This window comes from Danio rerio, chromosome 3, assembly GCF_049306965.1.
Source record: "Danio rerio strain Tuebingen ecotype United States chromosome 3, GRCz12tu, whole genome shotgun sequence".
NCBI classification, from domain to species: Eukaryota; Metazoa; Chordata; class Actinopteri; order Cypriniformes; family Danionidae; genus Danio; species Danio rerio.
In genome coordinates, this window is record NC_133178.1 from 28620788 (window position 1) to 28639706 (window position 18919).

The 18919-nt window shown below is 34.5% G+C and overlaps 1 protein-coding gene across 8 annotated transcripts; it reads right to left on the reverse strand.

Annotated features, from left to right (window-relative positions):
* Window positions 1-255: 255 nt before the first annotated feature.
* On the reverse strand, window positions 256-18661 carry slc25a39 (solute carrier family 25 member 39). 8 transcript variants are annotated; one of them, NM_200486.1, is given in 12 exon segments: window positions 256-1208; window positions 3745-3828; window positions 4009-4090; window positions 6467-6576; window positions 6653-6826; window positions 8884-9008; window positions 11791-11858; window positions 11948-12057; window positions 13003-13053; window positions 14390-14449; window positions 15802-15911; window positions 18565-18661. In NM_200486.1, coding segments are annotated over 11 exon segments (1080 nt in total). In that variant the 5' UTR covers window positions 15899-15911; window positions 18565-18661; the 3' UTR covers window positions 256-1089.
* Window positions 18662-18919: the final 258 nt, after the last annotated feature.

Here is an 18919-nt window from a genome sequence, read left to right on the forward strand (position 1 = left end):
GAATTCAACAAGCTACTCTGGTCTTTAGTGTCACAAAACCCATCAGAAAGCTTTCTAATATGCTGATTTGCATTTGGCATATCGATTAATTAATAAACAACTTTTTATTTTATTGATGATTTAGTAAAATGTAGAAGTAATAATAAATACACTCTGAGAATGTATTTCACTAACACTAATATTTTTCACTAACTAATAAAGTTAAATAAAAAATAAAAACCTATAACTCCACAGCATTAACAATAAACTAAGAAAGGACTTTTTATATATATTTTATTAGACAAAACATGAGAACTGTCTAGTCATTTCAAGTCAGCAGTGTGTTTTACATCAGTAGGTAGGTATCGCTTAATCTGAACTAAATGCAGTGAACATGTATAGTTAAAGACAAGAGATCCATTCATTAGCACATCCCTTGCCACAAAATAACAATAATAATAATTATAATAATAAAATTATTATTATTAATAATAAAGTGTTTTACATTCTCAATGCACCAAACAAAACTTAAAAAAAAAGTTCTAGTGACTTTCAGAGTCTAATGTCCCCACAAAGGACAAAGACTCCAATTTAAAAGAATCAAATAACAAACACAAAAAGGAACAATTAAATATCTGATTTTTGAATGAAATGTACTCTGAATCCCCTGCTGAAGTAGTAGCTGATGCATTCCTCCTGGGTTTTCTTCATCTTGAACAGCAGAGGGCAGAGCTGAGTCTTTAGTAAAAGGGAACCCATGCACTGCAGATACAACATCTTCATGTCCAACCGGCAGCCATTTCGTTGAGTGGGGAGGTAGTGATTCTGCCAGCATGCTTTGGTTTTGTTCCCCAAGGCATCACAGGGTTTGGAGGAAAACTGTGTGTTTACTTGATGCATCATAACTAAAGTCCGTGATCTCAGATGCATCAAACGTATTAAGTCAACTCTCACAGCTTTTATGTCTTTGTGCCAGTCAGTGGGCACTTCACCCAACAACTTAAGATTTTGGAGACTCTTCACCAACAGTGTTTGCAGTAGTTTGACAAGGAGTCCCACTCAGTTTCCTCGGCCTAGTTTTTGGACAAACCGCAGATCCTTTTGCCCAGCTCAAAGTCCACACCTCGCCTGATGCAGATTACGCTCTTGAAAGAATGTCTTCCCAAACTCGTAAGTGCTGATCATGACTGCACATGCTGGAGCTACTTTGATCACTCTTGGAAGAAAACCTATAAAAAAAAAATTAATTAATTAACTGAGTGTATATAATATTGTTTCATTGATAAAAAAAAAAAAGATTTAAACTGTAGTGAGTTATTTACGACGACTTTTATGACTACTACTACTACTACAACAACTAGTAGTATGATGACGACTATTACGAATACTACTATGATGATGACTATGACAATGACTACTAGTACTACAACGGCGACTTTGAAGATGACGACTACTACTACTACTACTACAATGACGATTATTAATTAACTTAGAGTATATAACAGGGGTCACCAAACTTGTTCCTGGAGGGCCGGTGTCCTGCAGATTTTAGCTCCAACCCTAATCAAACACACCTGAACAAGCTAATCAAGGTCTTACTAGATATACTTGAAACACCCAGGCAGGTGTATTGAGGCAAGTTAGAGCTAAAACCTGCGGGGACACCGGCCCTCCTGGACCGAGATTGGTGACCCCTGGTATATAATATAATTTTATATATGAAAAAAAATGTAAATAAAAAGTCTATGAAAAAAGTTTATTTATGACAATGATTACGACAACTATTACAATGACTACTATGATGAAGACTACAACAACTACTACTACTACTACAAGTACCACGACGACTACGATAACAATTACAATGACTACTACTATGATGGCTATTAATTAATTCATTAATTTACTAAGTGTATATAATAGTTTCATATATGAAAAAAAAGATTTAAACTGTTGCAAGTTATTTACAATTTCTACGACAACTACTACTCCAATGACGACTACTATTACGATTACTACTACGATGATGACTATGACAACGATTACTACTATTAGTACTACTACGATGACGACAACCACCAGCAGAGGGCAGAGCTGAGTCTTTAGTAAAAGATTTGTTTGTTAAAAGGTTTGTTTGCATGTATGAAATAAATCTTTACATTCAAAATACCTAAACTTAAATCATAATCCACAAGGAGTGATTGAATTCAGGATGGTTTGAAAAGATCTGCCCAAATAAAACTTGTATCACTTGAGCAAAATAGAGTAATATTTATGGTTGTTAAACAATAACACAAAAGTCCTGCTTCTAAAGGTGTAATAAATATATTGTATGAGTTTGCTCACTTATTTTATTCTCAATTAAAACAATACGTAACATTTACAAAACATCTAACGCAAACTGACCATATTCCATTCACAACGATATTCCGTAAAGATTACCTTTTAACGCCAATCTCTGAACAAATACTTACAAGTCATAGGCAAGCTATATATCTGTGTTATCTTTATTTCAACCCCAAGCACAACAAAGACCTTCCTACTAGATGTTTCTGAGAAAATTATGTAAGTTTGCTACGTCCACCTAATGCGCTTAAAAATAGACAGTGGGCAAGCTTAAGGTGCCAGTGTCGCCTGAGAGGGGAGACATTTAAAGGAACGACAACATACATTTGCATTTAATTTATGCATCACACAGTATTACTGTCTTTATGAAGTGAACATTATGTTATCACAAATTGTTAAATGATCTTTGATTGAATAAATGCTTTGAAATGGGGATATTTAAACATCAGTTGTGAGTGAATGACAGCTTGGTGCAACTCTCCGCTAGAGAGAGCCTGAGAGACACGCTGCAAACGCTGTTTGGATAATCCTTGTGCTGTAATAATGTTTATATTCATAAAAGGTCAGTCAAGTTAACGGTAATTTGCATTAATTTAATGTTTTAATATTTTCAATTGTCATGCTGTAAAAAAATAAGCGCGATCTAAAAATGTAATTATTATGAAGCTAATTCATTTCAAACTTTCATAAAAGAGTCATTAAACATATTGTTAACTTCAAGTTAAACACAATAATAGGATATTCTTATGTTGGCTTTTAATAAGATTTTAAACAATGCTCATCTTTGCCATTTTTTATTTATTTAACTATTAAATAAATATATATATATACACACACACACACACACACACACACACACACACACACACACACACACACACACACATATATATATATAAATTCATATAAAGGTTTTAGAATGCACTTAAAATACAATTTTTTTTAGTAATGGCACACCACTTTACTGCATATTTATTCAAAAATGTTTTTAAAAAAATCAAAATACAGTTTCAGCCTCTGACAGAAGAGGGCGCTTAATTCATCAACAGCAGATCAATAAGCAGTGGCTCGGCACAAATGTGCTTGGATTTATTGACTGTAAACTGCTATAAAACAGGGCCTATGAAAAGTGCCATGGATTTAAAAGCTGCAGTGCTCACAAATAAATAATAAGCTCATTGAATTTTTATTCATTACATTATGCCATATAATATGCACAAATTTTCAGTCACTAAACTTGATTAACTTTTTTTATACGATTATTTTTCTGACATTTTATAGTCTTGGATTTAAACTGAAATTGAGCCTTATCACTATAAGACTTCTTATCTTTTGACTGTCTTCGACAGGCTTCTTTGAACTGATCTCAATCTCTAGAAAGCAACTGTGACATCACTGTTACAAGACATAGGATCTCACCTGCAAACAAGCCCTTGTATCCCATGTCAATCCAGATATTCCTCATCATGTTCCATGTGGAGGACGGTTTCTTCATGGACACTGCTGAAAAGGTCAAAACGTCACGAAATGCAATGCCCGATCAATTTAATTATCCCTGGCTAAAATAACGAGCTCTGAATTGTTTTAAAAGAGAGCTGTTGCCCAATGACATCACATGCTGCTCAGCATGCAGGTTGTGTTACAGCAATGTGTTAACAGGTCAAACTAGAGAAGGTGCTTTACCTCCGAGAGCCTCCATTTCTCCTAACTGGATCTGCCGGCGTGTTTTCACCACATCAAACGGCAGGGTCAGAACTGCGGCTATCTGACAAAAGAAAATTCATATTCTGATTAGAAAGGGGAAAGTGAGTGATTTTGTATGTATACATCTCAATTTCTTCTCAATTTCGTCTTTCGGATGAGACATTAAACCGAGGTCCTGACTCTCTGTGGTCATTAAAAATCCCATGGCACTTCTCGTGAAAGAGCAGGGGTGTAACCCCGGTGTCCTGGCCAAAGTCCCTCTATCGGCCCTTACGGTCATGGCCTCCTAATCATTCCCTTCCACCGAACTGGCTCGATCACTGTCTCTCCACTCCACCAACAGCTGGTGTGTGGTGAGCACACTGGCGCCGTTGTCCTGTGGCTGCCGTCACATCATCCAAGTGGATGCTGCACACTGGTGGTGGTGTGGAGAGACCCCCTTCATGATTGTAAAGCGCTTTGGGTGTATGGCCATACACAATAAATGCGCTATATAAATACACATTACATTACATTCATATATCAATATACCTAATCAGTTCTATTATCAGTGAAAAATGAAGTGTAGTTATAAGTAGGCCCATATGGAATTCGTGCCCTCAAAAATTGCAGGGAAAAAGGGATTAACAAATTGTTGAGTCAATCAATTGATTGTATTATTTTTGTAGGTGTGAATATATATATATATATATATATATATATATATATATATATATATTTATTTATTTATTTATTTATATTTCAGTTATGTTACTGAAAAATATACAAAATGTGTTTAGATGTTCATTTTATTTATGTACATTTATGTTTATATGTTTTAGTGGATATATTATATAAGAGACCTGCTGTGGCTTTGCTTGTCAAACAAGTGCTTGTAATTGTGCATTTGCATTGTAAACCTTGAGTAAAAGTTAAATCTGGTTTATTTTATTTGTTGTGTTTTCAGCACCAATACGATCAAAATCATTTCACATAAACTGGCAGATATTTCACAAAACCGTGTATAAAAATAGCACACAAAAAATAAAACAAAATCAGGAGATCCTCTTTGGCCCAAGACTCTTTAATAAAAACTCGTGTTTTATGTAGTTAATAAAATAAAAACAACACACAAACTGCAACTAAAACTAAAAAATATCTATTTCACTCCTAACCTACATTAATCTGGAACAGAAGTCGACCCAGCGTTTGCTCCGATATAAAAAGCCCTTATTGTTCATCAATCAGGCCAGATAAGATATCACGCTCTGTTCACGTTGTATTATCTTTTGTCTCAGCGCAGCCTTATGTAACCTTTTATAAGCTCATTTTAATTTACATCCATTTGGTTCCTTCTTTTAAGGCAAGGTGCTCTACATGAATAAAGTTTTTTTCTTTTAATGATGGGAATCTGGCTGGTTTGGGCATCTCTTTTGATCACTACATAATTACAGAAAAAAAAGTTTTGTTGAATTAAAGAATTTATAAATCAAACCAAATTATGTACAAACATATTACACAGTAAAACCGATTAATAGACAGATAGACAGATAGGAGCAACAGAAAGACAGACAGATAGAACGATAGATAGAATGATTGAAAAACAGATAGACAGAACGATAGACAGATAGAAGGACAGACAGATAGATATATAGAACAATGAAAAGAAAGATGTATAGATAGATCGATAGACGGACAGAAGGACAGAATGATAGACAACTATAGAACGATAAAGCGATAAACGGATAGAACGATAGACCAATAGAATGACAGAATGATTGACTGATAGAACGATAGACAGACAATGATAGAATGAGAGACGGAAAGAACAATAAACTGAAAGAACGATAGACAACAATAGAACGACAGAATGATAGACGGACAGAATGACAGGATGATAGACAACGATAGACGGATAGAACAACAAACAGATAGAATGATAAAACAATAGACAACGATAGAATAGATGGTCAGAACGAGACAGATAGACAACGATAGAACAATAGACAACAATATAGACAGAGACAGAATGATGTACAGAAAGACAGAACAATAGAAAAAAATAGAAAACAATAGACAGATAGATAGAATAACAATGATAGACAGAACGACAGACAGACAGAATGATACAGACAGATAGATAAAAATGATCACCAGATGGTCAAAATGACAGAACGACAGACAGACATAGACCTAAGTTTAGTTTATGCTACTGAACTTGACATTTACAGCTCAGTGCAAAAACATGAATTTGAATTGAAATCAGTGAATAAAAATGGATAAATTGTGACAAAATAAACAAGTGTATATGAAAACTCAGAAAGCCAAAAATCTCAAAATAGACAGTTGAATGAAAAAAAAAAAAAAAAAAAAAAAAAAAAAACAGTATTGGTGCCTTCAGAGTCTAGACCTAAAATTAGGTCATCAATCATATGTGGCTGTTTTAAAGTATACTCACTGCTCCAGAGACGGCCCCGGCTGTAAAACTGATGGTGAATGAGGCCTGCGGCGTCCTGTAGTGTTCACACAGCTGCGCCTTCACTAGCTCATAGTTGAACCAGTACAGGGCTGCAGAACAACACAAACAGTCAAACACCGCATCAGCAGGAACATCACGCTGCCAGAGAGTGCGCGGGTCACTGACCAGAAAAGGGCACGTCCCGTAGGACAGTGGGTCCCCAGCCCCTCCACAAAGATAACCAGCCGTCCTGAGCCACAGACGAGCGGATACACACCATCAGCTCGCTGTACTGCAGACGGCGGGACTGCATCTTAGTCCGAACCAACTCCAGAGGGCTGATCACAGACACCGCTCCCACTGACAGACATACACAAGTCAATATAATCTGCCAGAGATCACAGCACAGCAGCAACAATCTGACAGAACACTGGGAAAACTACTCCAAAACTGCATGCATGAGTGGATATTCAAATTATGCTTTTCAGTTTAAATTAATCATTAGCAAATCTCCACATATTCATTCATAGAACATTTATTTGATATAAAATATGATAAATTATTATTATTATCATTATTAATTCATTTTCTTTTCGGCTTATTCCCTTTATTAATCTGGGGTCACGAAATGAACTGCCAACTTATCCTGCATATGTTCTATGCAGGGGATGCCCTTCCAGCCACAATCAAACACTGGTAAACACCCATACACTCTCATTTAGACATACACTATGAATACTTTAGTTTATTCAATTCACCTGTACCGCATGTCTTGAGACTTGTGGGGGAAACCGGAGCACCTGGAGGAAACCCACACTAACATAAGGAGAACATGCAAACTCCACTCAGAAATGCCAACTGACCCAGCTGAAGCTCGAACCAGTGACCTTTTTGCTGTGAGGCGACCCACAGCACCACCCTATTATTATTATTATTATTATTAATTAACTTTATCATTTATTCTGTACTGTTCAAATATTTGGGGTTGGAAGGATTTTTTGGAAAAGCTCATACTGTCAGCGCACCACTGAAATGATTAAAATAAATGTCCTTACTGTTGCCATTATATATATATATATATATATATATATATATAAAAAAAAAAAAAAAGAGTTCCAGAACTTATTCCATTAAAGAAAAGTTCTATCTCTGCATAAAATACACTGAAAAATAAATAAATAAAAAAATCAGCACTTGAGTCTTTCAACAATAATAATAATAATAATACTAATGGTGGTGGTGGTCATCGTAACAATGACAATGGGCGTCACTGTGGCGCCGTGGGTAGCACGATTGCCAATTAAAATTAAATTTTCCATAGTGTATGTGTGTGAATGAGTGTGTATGGATGTTTGCCAGTGATGGGTTGCAGCTGGAAGGGCATCCGCTAAGTAAAACACGATAAGTTGGTGGTTCATTCCGCTGTGGCGACCCCAGATTAATAAAGAGACTAAGCTGAAAAGAAAATGATTAACAACGATGAGCATCAAATAAGCATAATGACATGATTTCTGAGTGATTAATGATTACTGTAAGTTCAGCATTGCCATCACCAATATAAATGAAATATTTATCATTTAAAATACGATAAGATAAAATAAGGTTTTACATTTTCAAATTTCACAAAAGTATGATCTTATAAAATGAACAAATCTTAGACAAAAGAGATTTCAAAACCAAACAAAAACATTTTGCACAATAGTTTGAATTGCGATATAAGCAACATTATAATATATACAGTGCTCAGCATATATAAATACACCTCTTACAAATCTATCTTTAAAATTCATTTTTATTAGGAAGCTATACAATATTATATTTGTGCATATACATTAGATTAGTCAGTACTAAAGCCAAATCTGGAGCTTATATAACAAAATAACTTACGATAACGGTCCAAAAACTAGTACATCTAAAATTATGTTATAGAAAAATATTAAATAAAAATATGAGCAAAAAAAATAAATCAAGAGAACCAAAAAAGACTAATTTAGTTTTTTTTTTAAATATATATTTGCAATATTTTGCTTGAATTTAATTGCATTTTCTTTCAATTTCTGAATATGTTTGGGGACTAAAATGTTATTTTAATACATTTAAATTAATAAATCTGTTTTTTAAAGCACCAAAATACATTGCCTAAATTCACTGAGAAATGGATAAAAATATTCATTTTCAAAATGGGGTGTACTCAATTATGCTGAGCACTGTAGGTCAATACTGATGCTATGGATTATCGGCTATCTATATATTGATATATATTTTAATGAGCGTTAGATGGCAGCAAATCTAAATGTAAAGAAATTGGGAGAAATTACCATGCACAGTTATTTAACTATTATTATAAGCATGTTTTCAGTTAGGGATGCACTTTTTGATCTAAATAACATAGGATACAAAGAGGAGTAAACGCTCACATCTTGCTAATCCTCCAGCTATGAGAGGTATGTGGTCACCATGATAGCCCATGCTGTAACACAGAAAGTCCCGCAACTGGTCATAGCAGGTGAAGTAAATGACTGTAGCAGGAACCGCCATCACCCTACAAATGCAACAACACACCAATCAGCTTTCACAAATCGGCATTAATCACAAATGTATGTCATTTTCAAGGATTCTTAGTATCTGTTGTTTAGTCAGGACATCTGCTAGAGTTACTGACCCCACTAAAAACAGACTGTAAATATAGAATTAATATGTTAATGACTGATCTGAATCAAGTTGACTGTTAACAAAGTCAAAGGGTCATATGCTTACACAGCGGTTTCTGCACCACTGTTCAGTAAGCAGCATGATTACTGGAGTCTAATTCTGAATTAGAAAGAGCTTTATTGCCAAATATGTTTAAGCATACGAGGAATTTGTTTTTGTGACAGAAGTTTTCATAGTGCAACAGAATGACAGTGACAGGACAAAGACACAGATAATTTAAGTCTAAAATAATCCTCAAGTATATCAAACATTGATTATTGCTTTGCTCTGTATTTATTCAAAGGGATTTATTCTAAGTTATAACAGATATCCTCAAGTATATCAAACATTGATAATTTAAAACAAAAGGCACACCTGTACTCAAGGGCTTGAATACTGTATAAAAGGCAGGAGCATACAAACCAGCAGCGCGCTTAACGGAATTCTTTTTACTGAATGTCTTAGCCCCGTTATTCTCAATGGAGATTAAAATAAAGGATTTGGTTTTGTTATTATGATTGTTTTTATTCCTCTTTTGTTTTATTAGTGAACGTGTATTTTATTAATTTTCTTCACTGGAGTGGACATTGGCTTTGTGTGGTAAGGTTTGAATCTAATTTATTCCTTGAACAACATTACAAAAGATGTTCCCAAACAAAACTCTAGCTAAGTAATATAGCCAAGAGCCAAAAGAGAATTCTGGTTTCCTTAATTAATAAGGATATTAAATAAGGAATCCATCACAATAACTGTATGTTCTTAAATAAATAGGTGTATGTGTGAATAAATGTCGTTTGTTTCTCAATTGTGATCAAGTGTTCATAATATGGAACATGATTTTAGGGTGTGTTCACACTTGCTTCTCTCCATTCGTTTGGTCTAAATCGAAAAGTAATACATTTAGTCCTGTTATGAACCCAGTTTTAATAATGCCATATAAAAACTAAAACGAGAACTGGGCAGCACTGAGTTTATAGTAAGTTGGTGGTTTGTTGTTTTGTGGTGACTCCTGGTAAAATAAATGGACTAAGCTGAAGGAAAATGAGCGATTAAATGAATTTTTTAAACAAATGATGTGGTATGAGACAATATGGTTCGTATGCATATATAATAGTAATAGTAAACTAATAATAGTTTGACACGAGTGCATCTGAAATATCAGCGATTACACAACGCAAAAGTTTTTTTTTCTTTTTATTTCACGTTTACATTACATAATAATAATAATAATAATAATAATAATAATAATAATAATAATAATATGCCATTGCCAGTACAAATCAATATTTAAATGCTGGAGAGAAAGCGCATGATTTATAATAAAACTGTAAAGCACTTCATAATATACAGTTAACAAAAACAGTTTGAAGGTTTCTTTTTCTCATTAGATGCTCAAGCAGACACGTTCGGCTGAAAATAGGCTACATTTGTTTAATGCATTTGAATTGTTTTCCTTTGCAATGTTTTTCCTCTGCAAATGTTATACTATTTATATATTATAGATTATTAGACAGGCAAAGGCCTCTAGATTATGCTTATTTTACCAAAATAAAACATGATCATGCCTTGATTTTTAATTATTTAATTAGAACAGTAAGGTCTGACTTTGCTTGGACAAAAGTTTTGTCACTTAACAGAATAGTGTCCAGTATAGAATATAGAGTCATGGTGCAGTGGAAAAATAACTAATATTGTGTTTGACTCCCATAAGCTTGGAGGACTGCATCCATACATCTCTGCAATGACTCGAATAACTTATTATTAAAGTCATCTGGTATGGCAAAGAAAGCGTTCTTGCAGGACTCCCAGAGTTCATCAAGATCCTCTGGATTCATCTTCATGCTCAATAATGTTCATTTCTGGTGACTGGGCTGACTAATCTAAGAGCACCTTGACCTCGTTTGCTTTTCAGGAACTTTGATGTGGAGGCTGAAGTATGAGAAGGAGCGCTTTCCTCCAAAACGTTTTGCCCTCTCCTGTGGTTTGTAACGTAATGGGCAGCACAAATGTCTTGAAACCTCAGGCTGTTGATGTTGCCATCCACTCTGTAGATTTCTCACACGCCCCCATACTGAACGCAACCCCAAACAATGACTTTTCCTTCACCAAACTTTACTTATTTCTCTTAGAATCGTGTGTTTGTGTGGATTCCAATAAGTTTTCTGCAGTATTTGTGATGCAGTTCAACAGATGATTCATCAGAAAAAAACTTGTCAGGTAGTGTATATTGCAACACGACTAAAGCCACTTATTTATTTGCATATATAAGGTCAGAATTCACCAAATTATCCAACACTGAGAAAACTTGGTCTTGGTCTCCTTATTCGGTGTGTTTGAAGGTTCAGATTGCAGCAATTGCACCAGAGTGAATTTTAATGGTAACAAAACCACCAAGCGTGAACACACCTTTACTGAATCACTTCAGTACATCTAAGAGGTATTAGTCTGAATACTGCACTTTTTGGGTCAGAATCAAGTCGTAGCATGAGCCGCACTTTTCAAATAAGAGACACGAAGGAAACGAGGGGTCAGCTCCATCTAATAACACCTGTTACACATCTGTCCAATAAAAGAGATGACGTATGTCATGAATAAGTTATGTAACTACATTGGCACTAAGAAGATTGACTTACAGTGTGGGAGGAAGTCCGCTCCACAAAGATCGAAGGCCCTCGTTGTGGGTTATTTTTACAAATGCATCCTGACAAACGAGATGCAAAGCAATCATGAGTTTGTACAAATCACAAAAACGTGAAATTTTAATTCGTAAAAATGCTGATCAATTCTTACCAAGGTGCCACTAAAGTGGGTGGAGGTTTTGTACAAGTTGGAGCAGCTAGACATATTCTGACATACGTAGACGTGGTCCATCAACCCATTACAATAAAGAAAACATTTCCCTAAAAACAGACAAGACAGTAGTGTAAATTTCTGATACATTTTTAAAACACAAATACTCAAGTGATACAAAACACCTTTGATCCTTATTCTTTATTTGAAATTACAATTAGAATTGGAAGATTGAACTTTTCTTTTTAAAAATTAAAGTCAGGACAATAACTGCAGACAGACACAGGTGTATAAATCAAAGTTGATACACGTTAAAAAAATTAAAACTGCATAAATGTAGAAGATTCTCTAAATGATCTGCTTCCTGACAATAACCGTCTGCAAGCACATTTTATATCAGCTTTCATGTGATTATAATTCAATGCACAAAAGCAAATTGCCACCATACTTCATTAAGAGTCTGTTTCTCTTTGCAAATGCATCAGATTCAAATCATCAAAAGCAAAAGGAAAACAACATGTATGACCTAAGCAGTGTGTGACTCTTGGATTGTGGTATCTAACGCTACTTTAACAAGGCGCTTTCCAAGAGGCTCCTTCGGTATTTTCCTATACTCGTTTCAAAGTATTAATCAATTAGGACTGAGGTCTTACATAAGAGATTCTATAAATAACGATGACCATGGCATTGACCGTGCCTAGGCAGTTTATCCAAATCTAGTCTTTGGCACAAACAAGCTGTCTATCTGCTATTTTTGGGAATGGTTCAAGGTAGAATGAGCTGGTTTGGATTTTATTTTCTCCTAAACTAAACTTTTACACACAAAGAGGGTGTGCATGGTATGACTTATTATAAGGTGACCTTGAGTCAATCACTTTACAGATGTTAGATAGTTTGTTATGCAAGCCAGTATGCTGTCCACACTATGTGATTTAGTGGTTTTCCAAGATGCGTGTTAGAAGTACTTGGAGCGTTAGTTAGCATGTGTTAGTGAAGCGAGCTGCTGGGCTGTGAAAGAGGATCAGAAATGAGGTTCATGTGATCCACATACTCACATTTTGAAGGCCGGGTGACCCTAAACCAGGGTCTTGATTCTGCTGCTATGGCTATAAGAGAGAGATAAAGAAAGATAGCATATAGCAAATGCCAAAACGCATAAAGCATGCATTATTGAGAGCTTACAGCAGGTGGTTAGATATATGGAAAACATTAAGAGACCACTAGAACAGTTTTCACTGTTTCTTTGGATGCACCAAAATTATTTAGTAAGAGTGAAATGTCAATATTTGTTTTATTTAATAAAAGGTATGGTCAATTTTTTTTTAAATAATAAGAAGAATTTTTGAGATTTAGAGTTTTTATAGCTGGTCAGAACAACAAATGTTTTATTGGTTGTGTTAAAAAAAAATCCTTGTTAATCCACCAAATATGTGGTTCTTCAAATTTAAAAGATTTGTACTGTGCCAAGTAAAACTAATGCAAATATTGCTCCTTTTCATATTATTCATGCACATGACATCTGTATTTTTTATTATGTTCCAAATGACTTTTTTTATTTTGAAATAGGAAGAAATGTCAATATTAGTTTACATTATTATACACAAATGGTATTTTTAAACATAACTATGAATAATAAATCCAATGAAACTGTGAATTTCCCAGTTGGTCTCGGAATTGTTCAGATAGATAGAAATCAGAAACAAAGAAATTAATTGCATCTTAAAATATATTCTAATATTCGTATTTCACTAAGAATAATAATAATAATAACAACAATAAATGAAAGCAGCTCTGTGAGCAGAAATGTTTCTTTTAAACCCCAGACTAAATCCTGAAATGACCTAAAACTTTTGAAAAACATTGAAGCCTTATTTAAATGGTATCAAAGCTGAAGTATAGCTCAAATTCTTTTATCCTAGCCCAATATACATAAATAACTATTTATAAGAAAGCCATCTATAGGGACATTTCCAAAAAATATTTTAAAACTGAGGTGCAATCAAAACACTGCTCCGTTTCAATCCTGATCAACTTGACATTAATTCTGACTCAACCAAGTCAGAATTGGGGCGGGACTAATTGAGCAATCAATGGATATCAGGGGTGTGTTTGAGAAACCTGTTTGGAATCAGTCATTATTTTTTGCACAGAAAGGATTCACTTCAACTTTAACACACAGATCAGCTAAACAGTGTTAGGTGAAGCAGAAAACAGCATTCAGAGGACAGCATCTATAGTGTAGCTTTACAGTGTGATCATGTTGAAGAATATTTCTTAAAAGGATAAATTTAAAAAATTAAATAATCAGCTAATGGGTCACTGGCTGCACAAATGGTGTAAATAGTGTAAACTGTCATCCATTCTCTAGATGAATGAGATTCAGCATTCAATCAAATTGACGTTGTTTATAATCGAAACTGAAGAGCTGCTTGTGATCTGTACCTTGAAAGAGAGGAGTTTGCTGCGCTTGAAGTCTGATCTTCACTACATCCAGAGGTGTGACTGCAGAGAAATCTCAATTTAGTCTTCAATGCAATTTCATTTTGAATGCATAAAAATCCATAGAATTGTCAAAATAAAATGTTAAACTTTAAAGCTATAAACTCAGTTACATTCTGGAAATAAAATTGTGTTTTACATGCTCTAACAGTTCAAGCCAGTAAATCTTATTTATTTTTTATTAGTTTGCATTAAGTGGATAAAAACTTGCCAGATGCAGTTTATTACTGGCATAAAAACCACTAGTTATTTTTTAACTGAATGTTTACCTATTGGTAAATGTTTAGCATTATTCTCATTTTATGCATGAGCATATCCACTTTGAAAGTTAAATAAAAGATTAATTTTTAGTGAATATTGAAAAATATTTAGCTTTTTTTTTTTTGAAAAACTAGTAAAAAGATTGTTAAACATGTATAATAGTCAACACAAGAGTGTGGTCATCTTACATCGATAGGATAATACAGGCAATGCATTAAAATTTAAATGTGCTGTTGCAGAAAGATTTGATTCCACAAATTCCACTAAATCTAATATTGTATGTGCCTAAACACGTTCTCCGAGATTTGCATTTGCATTATGATAAATATTTATTTAATATAATAGATCAAATTTTCCCTTTGGTATTGATTAATCTCAAACCCAAAACTGTAGCATTTTGTAGCATCTAATAAAAACGCATTTAAAAGCGAGATGTATGTTTTTTTCTGAGAAATCGGTTATGGTTTACACTAGATATGTGATGATAAACTAGTTTTAAGGTTTACTGTGGAATGGAAAAGTCAAGGTTTTAAAACAGCTAAAATGTTCTGTTATAACATTTCTAAGGTATATTCTAAGGTTTTTTTTATGTCTTGTAAAGAAATCCGTGTTTTTGTAACCAAGGAATAGAGCAGAAGTCAATGATTTATTTGAATTATTTAGCCTGACATGTTTACTGTTCCAAAATGCTTTAAATGTTTCCTAAATAAAATATATTGTGTTCATTGGGGGTATAAGTTGTTACCCACACATTTATAAAGAACTGATTTTAGAGCAGTAATCAAAATATGTTGACACGGTGAAACTGTGATCTTTTTATCCAAGGTTATCATACCATCAGAAACTCATACCGGCCCATGTCTAGTTTACACAGGCCACTTCATTTCTGAATATGCAGAATATGTTTGACAAAAGTTTGTACAATTTTGTTCATATTTGATTTTAAAAAAGTGAATCTGATACATTTAGTCGAAACATCCTACATGCATCTCATTTACCTCAAATTTTACATTTGCACAAATCTACATGTGCAGTGAGTGAATGCATCATTTTCACTGAATGGAGAAATGATTGTGCTGATCATTTTTCCTCACCAAATAGAGATGTGAGCACAGCCCCAGTGCCAGACGCCAGCATCTGCTGCACGGGTGTGATCGCAGCCGAAATTCGAACTGCAGGCCTATCTCCCATCCTGCCGGCCCACCTGAAACACAGAGCATAAATCGGTACAGTCAGTGGTCACCACATTCTTATTCATACGCTTGGGTTATTCTTGTATGCTCTTGTCTTATAGCTCCTGTCATCAGAGAGACCTGCTAATGCTCTGAAAGACGTAATGCTGTCAGCTCTTAAATAAACAACATTTATAGAAAATTGCATGTACATATGAAGAGAAAGCGACTGCTAGAGGAGGGGGTGGCTAAAATGGCCCTGCACAGGGAACTGATATCTTATCTATTGAGCACACAGCCACGGGTGGAGGGTTAGTCTCCAGCGGAAGTCAATCGACTATCTTATAAGAAAGAGTTCAGCAATAGACTTTGACACAAATCGTGCAGATCGGATGCATTCAGTACGCAACTGGTCAAAGATATTGACAGTTTAAAAAAAAAAAAAAAGCTGCTATAATTTGCTCAGCCTTATGTTGTTGTTGTTGTTACGTTGAACAAGATGTTTTAAAGAACACTGACTGGAAACCAGACAGTTTCAGTTCTCAATGACTTCCATTGTACATTAAAAAAAGAAAGTTAGAGGGAAATAAAACTATTTTAATAGCAATTTTTGTTGAACGATATATGGCACCAAAATATATTGTGAAAAACAACATTATTGTCATTTTAAGACTATTTTATGCCACTCATTATATAATGCCAGAATGACAATATAATAGCATCACTTTGTAAACATTCTTCAAAAGAACACATATTTTAATCGTAAGAATATTTCATTTAATTATAGTCATTCTAAGTATTAGTTGGGCATTGGAATCAGAATCTGAAAACGTATATGCTAAACAAATAAATAATAGTAAAAAAAGTAACAAAGGCTACGATAACTGCTAATAGATTTATTTTCAGTTGTCAGACACCCACATGAATATTTACTAGATTAATTTATAGTAAATACTAGTGTTGATACTTGCTAGAATTGTTTTATATGTATAGGCAATATATATTGCATCACAAAATATGATTGAAGTCATGTCCATGTGTTGTGCGATAAGTCGATATATTGATTATTGTGAAAAGGCATGGTATGATAACCGTTTTCAATGTATACCGCGGTTTGGAAAAGTCAAGGTTTTAAATGGTCAAAGGTGGGTGTAAGATTTTTTCATTTACATTTTTTTTTTAAATGACAACAGTATCTCCAGCAGAAAAGATATCCAAAGATGCCATTTTAAATAGTAAAAACAAATATGTGTTTTTGAAACTTATGAAGACAGCAGAAGTCAATGATTCATTTGAATTATTCAGCCCAACATGTTTACTGATCCAAAATATTTTAAGTGTTTCTCAAAATAAAATATATTACGCTGAAATGGGAAAGAGCAGTAAATCACGATACCGTATTACCGTAAAACCATGATATTTTTATCTAAGGTTATCATACAGTCAGAATCTTATACTAGACCATTTCTAATTGTGACAGCCCTACTTTTATAATCCACAAAAGAATTAAAAAAGTTATTGAACAACATAAGGGTGAGCAAACCATGTCCATTCTCCCTATCCCTCTTAAATTGAAGGAGAAAGAGTTAGGAACACAATGTCATCATCAAGTATACTAGAAATTGCAGAAAACCCAACAACACTCGTACAATCATAACTTCACAAAGCACAGTTTCATGCTACTAACACAGAAAAGAAAATCTATACACACTAACTAAAAGAGCAACAGGGATGCTAACATATGTCGATTTTCATGTTGGCTTGACACATTTATGATGTACTGGAGAGGCTGCTGCTTCATAGGTTTGTGCAGAAATGCTGTAAACTTGTTCAATGCAAACATCTCATTCTGTATACAATCTGTTAAGAGACTCAAGAAAGGCAGAGAAGCACAGCCCACCATTTCCAGACACACAAAAACAAACAACTCTTATCTCATTACTTCACATCCTTTCATTAATACTAACGTAACCAGCACACACAAATACATATGTGTCGGTCTATTCATCTATAATAAACAAGATATCTGAGGATTGGAGCAACCAGTTAAGTTAAATCCACTTTGAAAACACTTTGCACAATTTAAAGAGCAACTATGTTTACTTTGGGGAATTCAAACAATGCCTTAATTAACAATGTAACAGTATAATATAACATTACATTAACAGAAATGTCACGTATTTTTTTAAATCAACATTTCTACATAACCTTGATGTAATAACGTTATCCATTTTAAATAACCAAATGGTTATTATAAACATAAATAAAAAAGTTATCTACAAAACATTTAATCAGACAACAGTTATAAACAGAATAAAACAAGCTGTCAACGAAATAAAAACACTGGAGGAAGTTGATCAAGCATTAGGTAGCCAAAATATTGCCTGTCCAGAACAAAGCACACCAAACACTGACCTGGCTGCTACTGTAATATAAGAACCAAACAAAGCAGTTGTGGGTCAGCAATAGAGTAATTAGATAACCCTCGATGAGCGGTGTGGTAACGGCTATCTTCCATCACCCCAGCTCCTAGATAGATCTGCTAAACGCAAACGTAATGGCGCAAGATGGAACATCGTGTAGAGAGAGCAGAGCAGTGATCTCCATGGCGTCGTTTAGAAGTTCATGCAGCAAGAATAAAGGGGTAGTTACGGATTAATATGGCGGAGGGTGCAGGGAACTCACCTTTTTTCTAAACCCGAGGGTTTTCGTGCATCTGTGTTGTTTTTGTCATTCTGAACGGAGACTCCCCTCCGCCGCTCTGCAGTCTCATTGAATGTGCACAGCAGCAGCTCAGAGACGACCTAAATAAAACAACACAGCGCGCCCCCTGCAGGTCCAGCTCGTGCCAGGTCCACCAACGGTTTAGGCTTGTTTTTGTCATTCAGCAAGAGAAATGGGTTTAAGCCCTGTCACATTTTACTCAGGTTTACTTAAATTTGAGACAGAAGTGTACAGTATTTGTTGACACACAATTCAGTATACGACAGCTTTGTGACAGCATACTCGCTATATATGGGTACATATACGACTACATGCT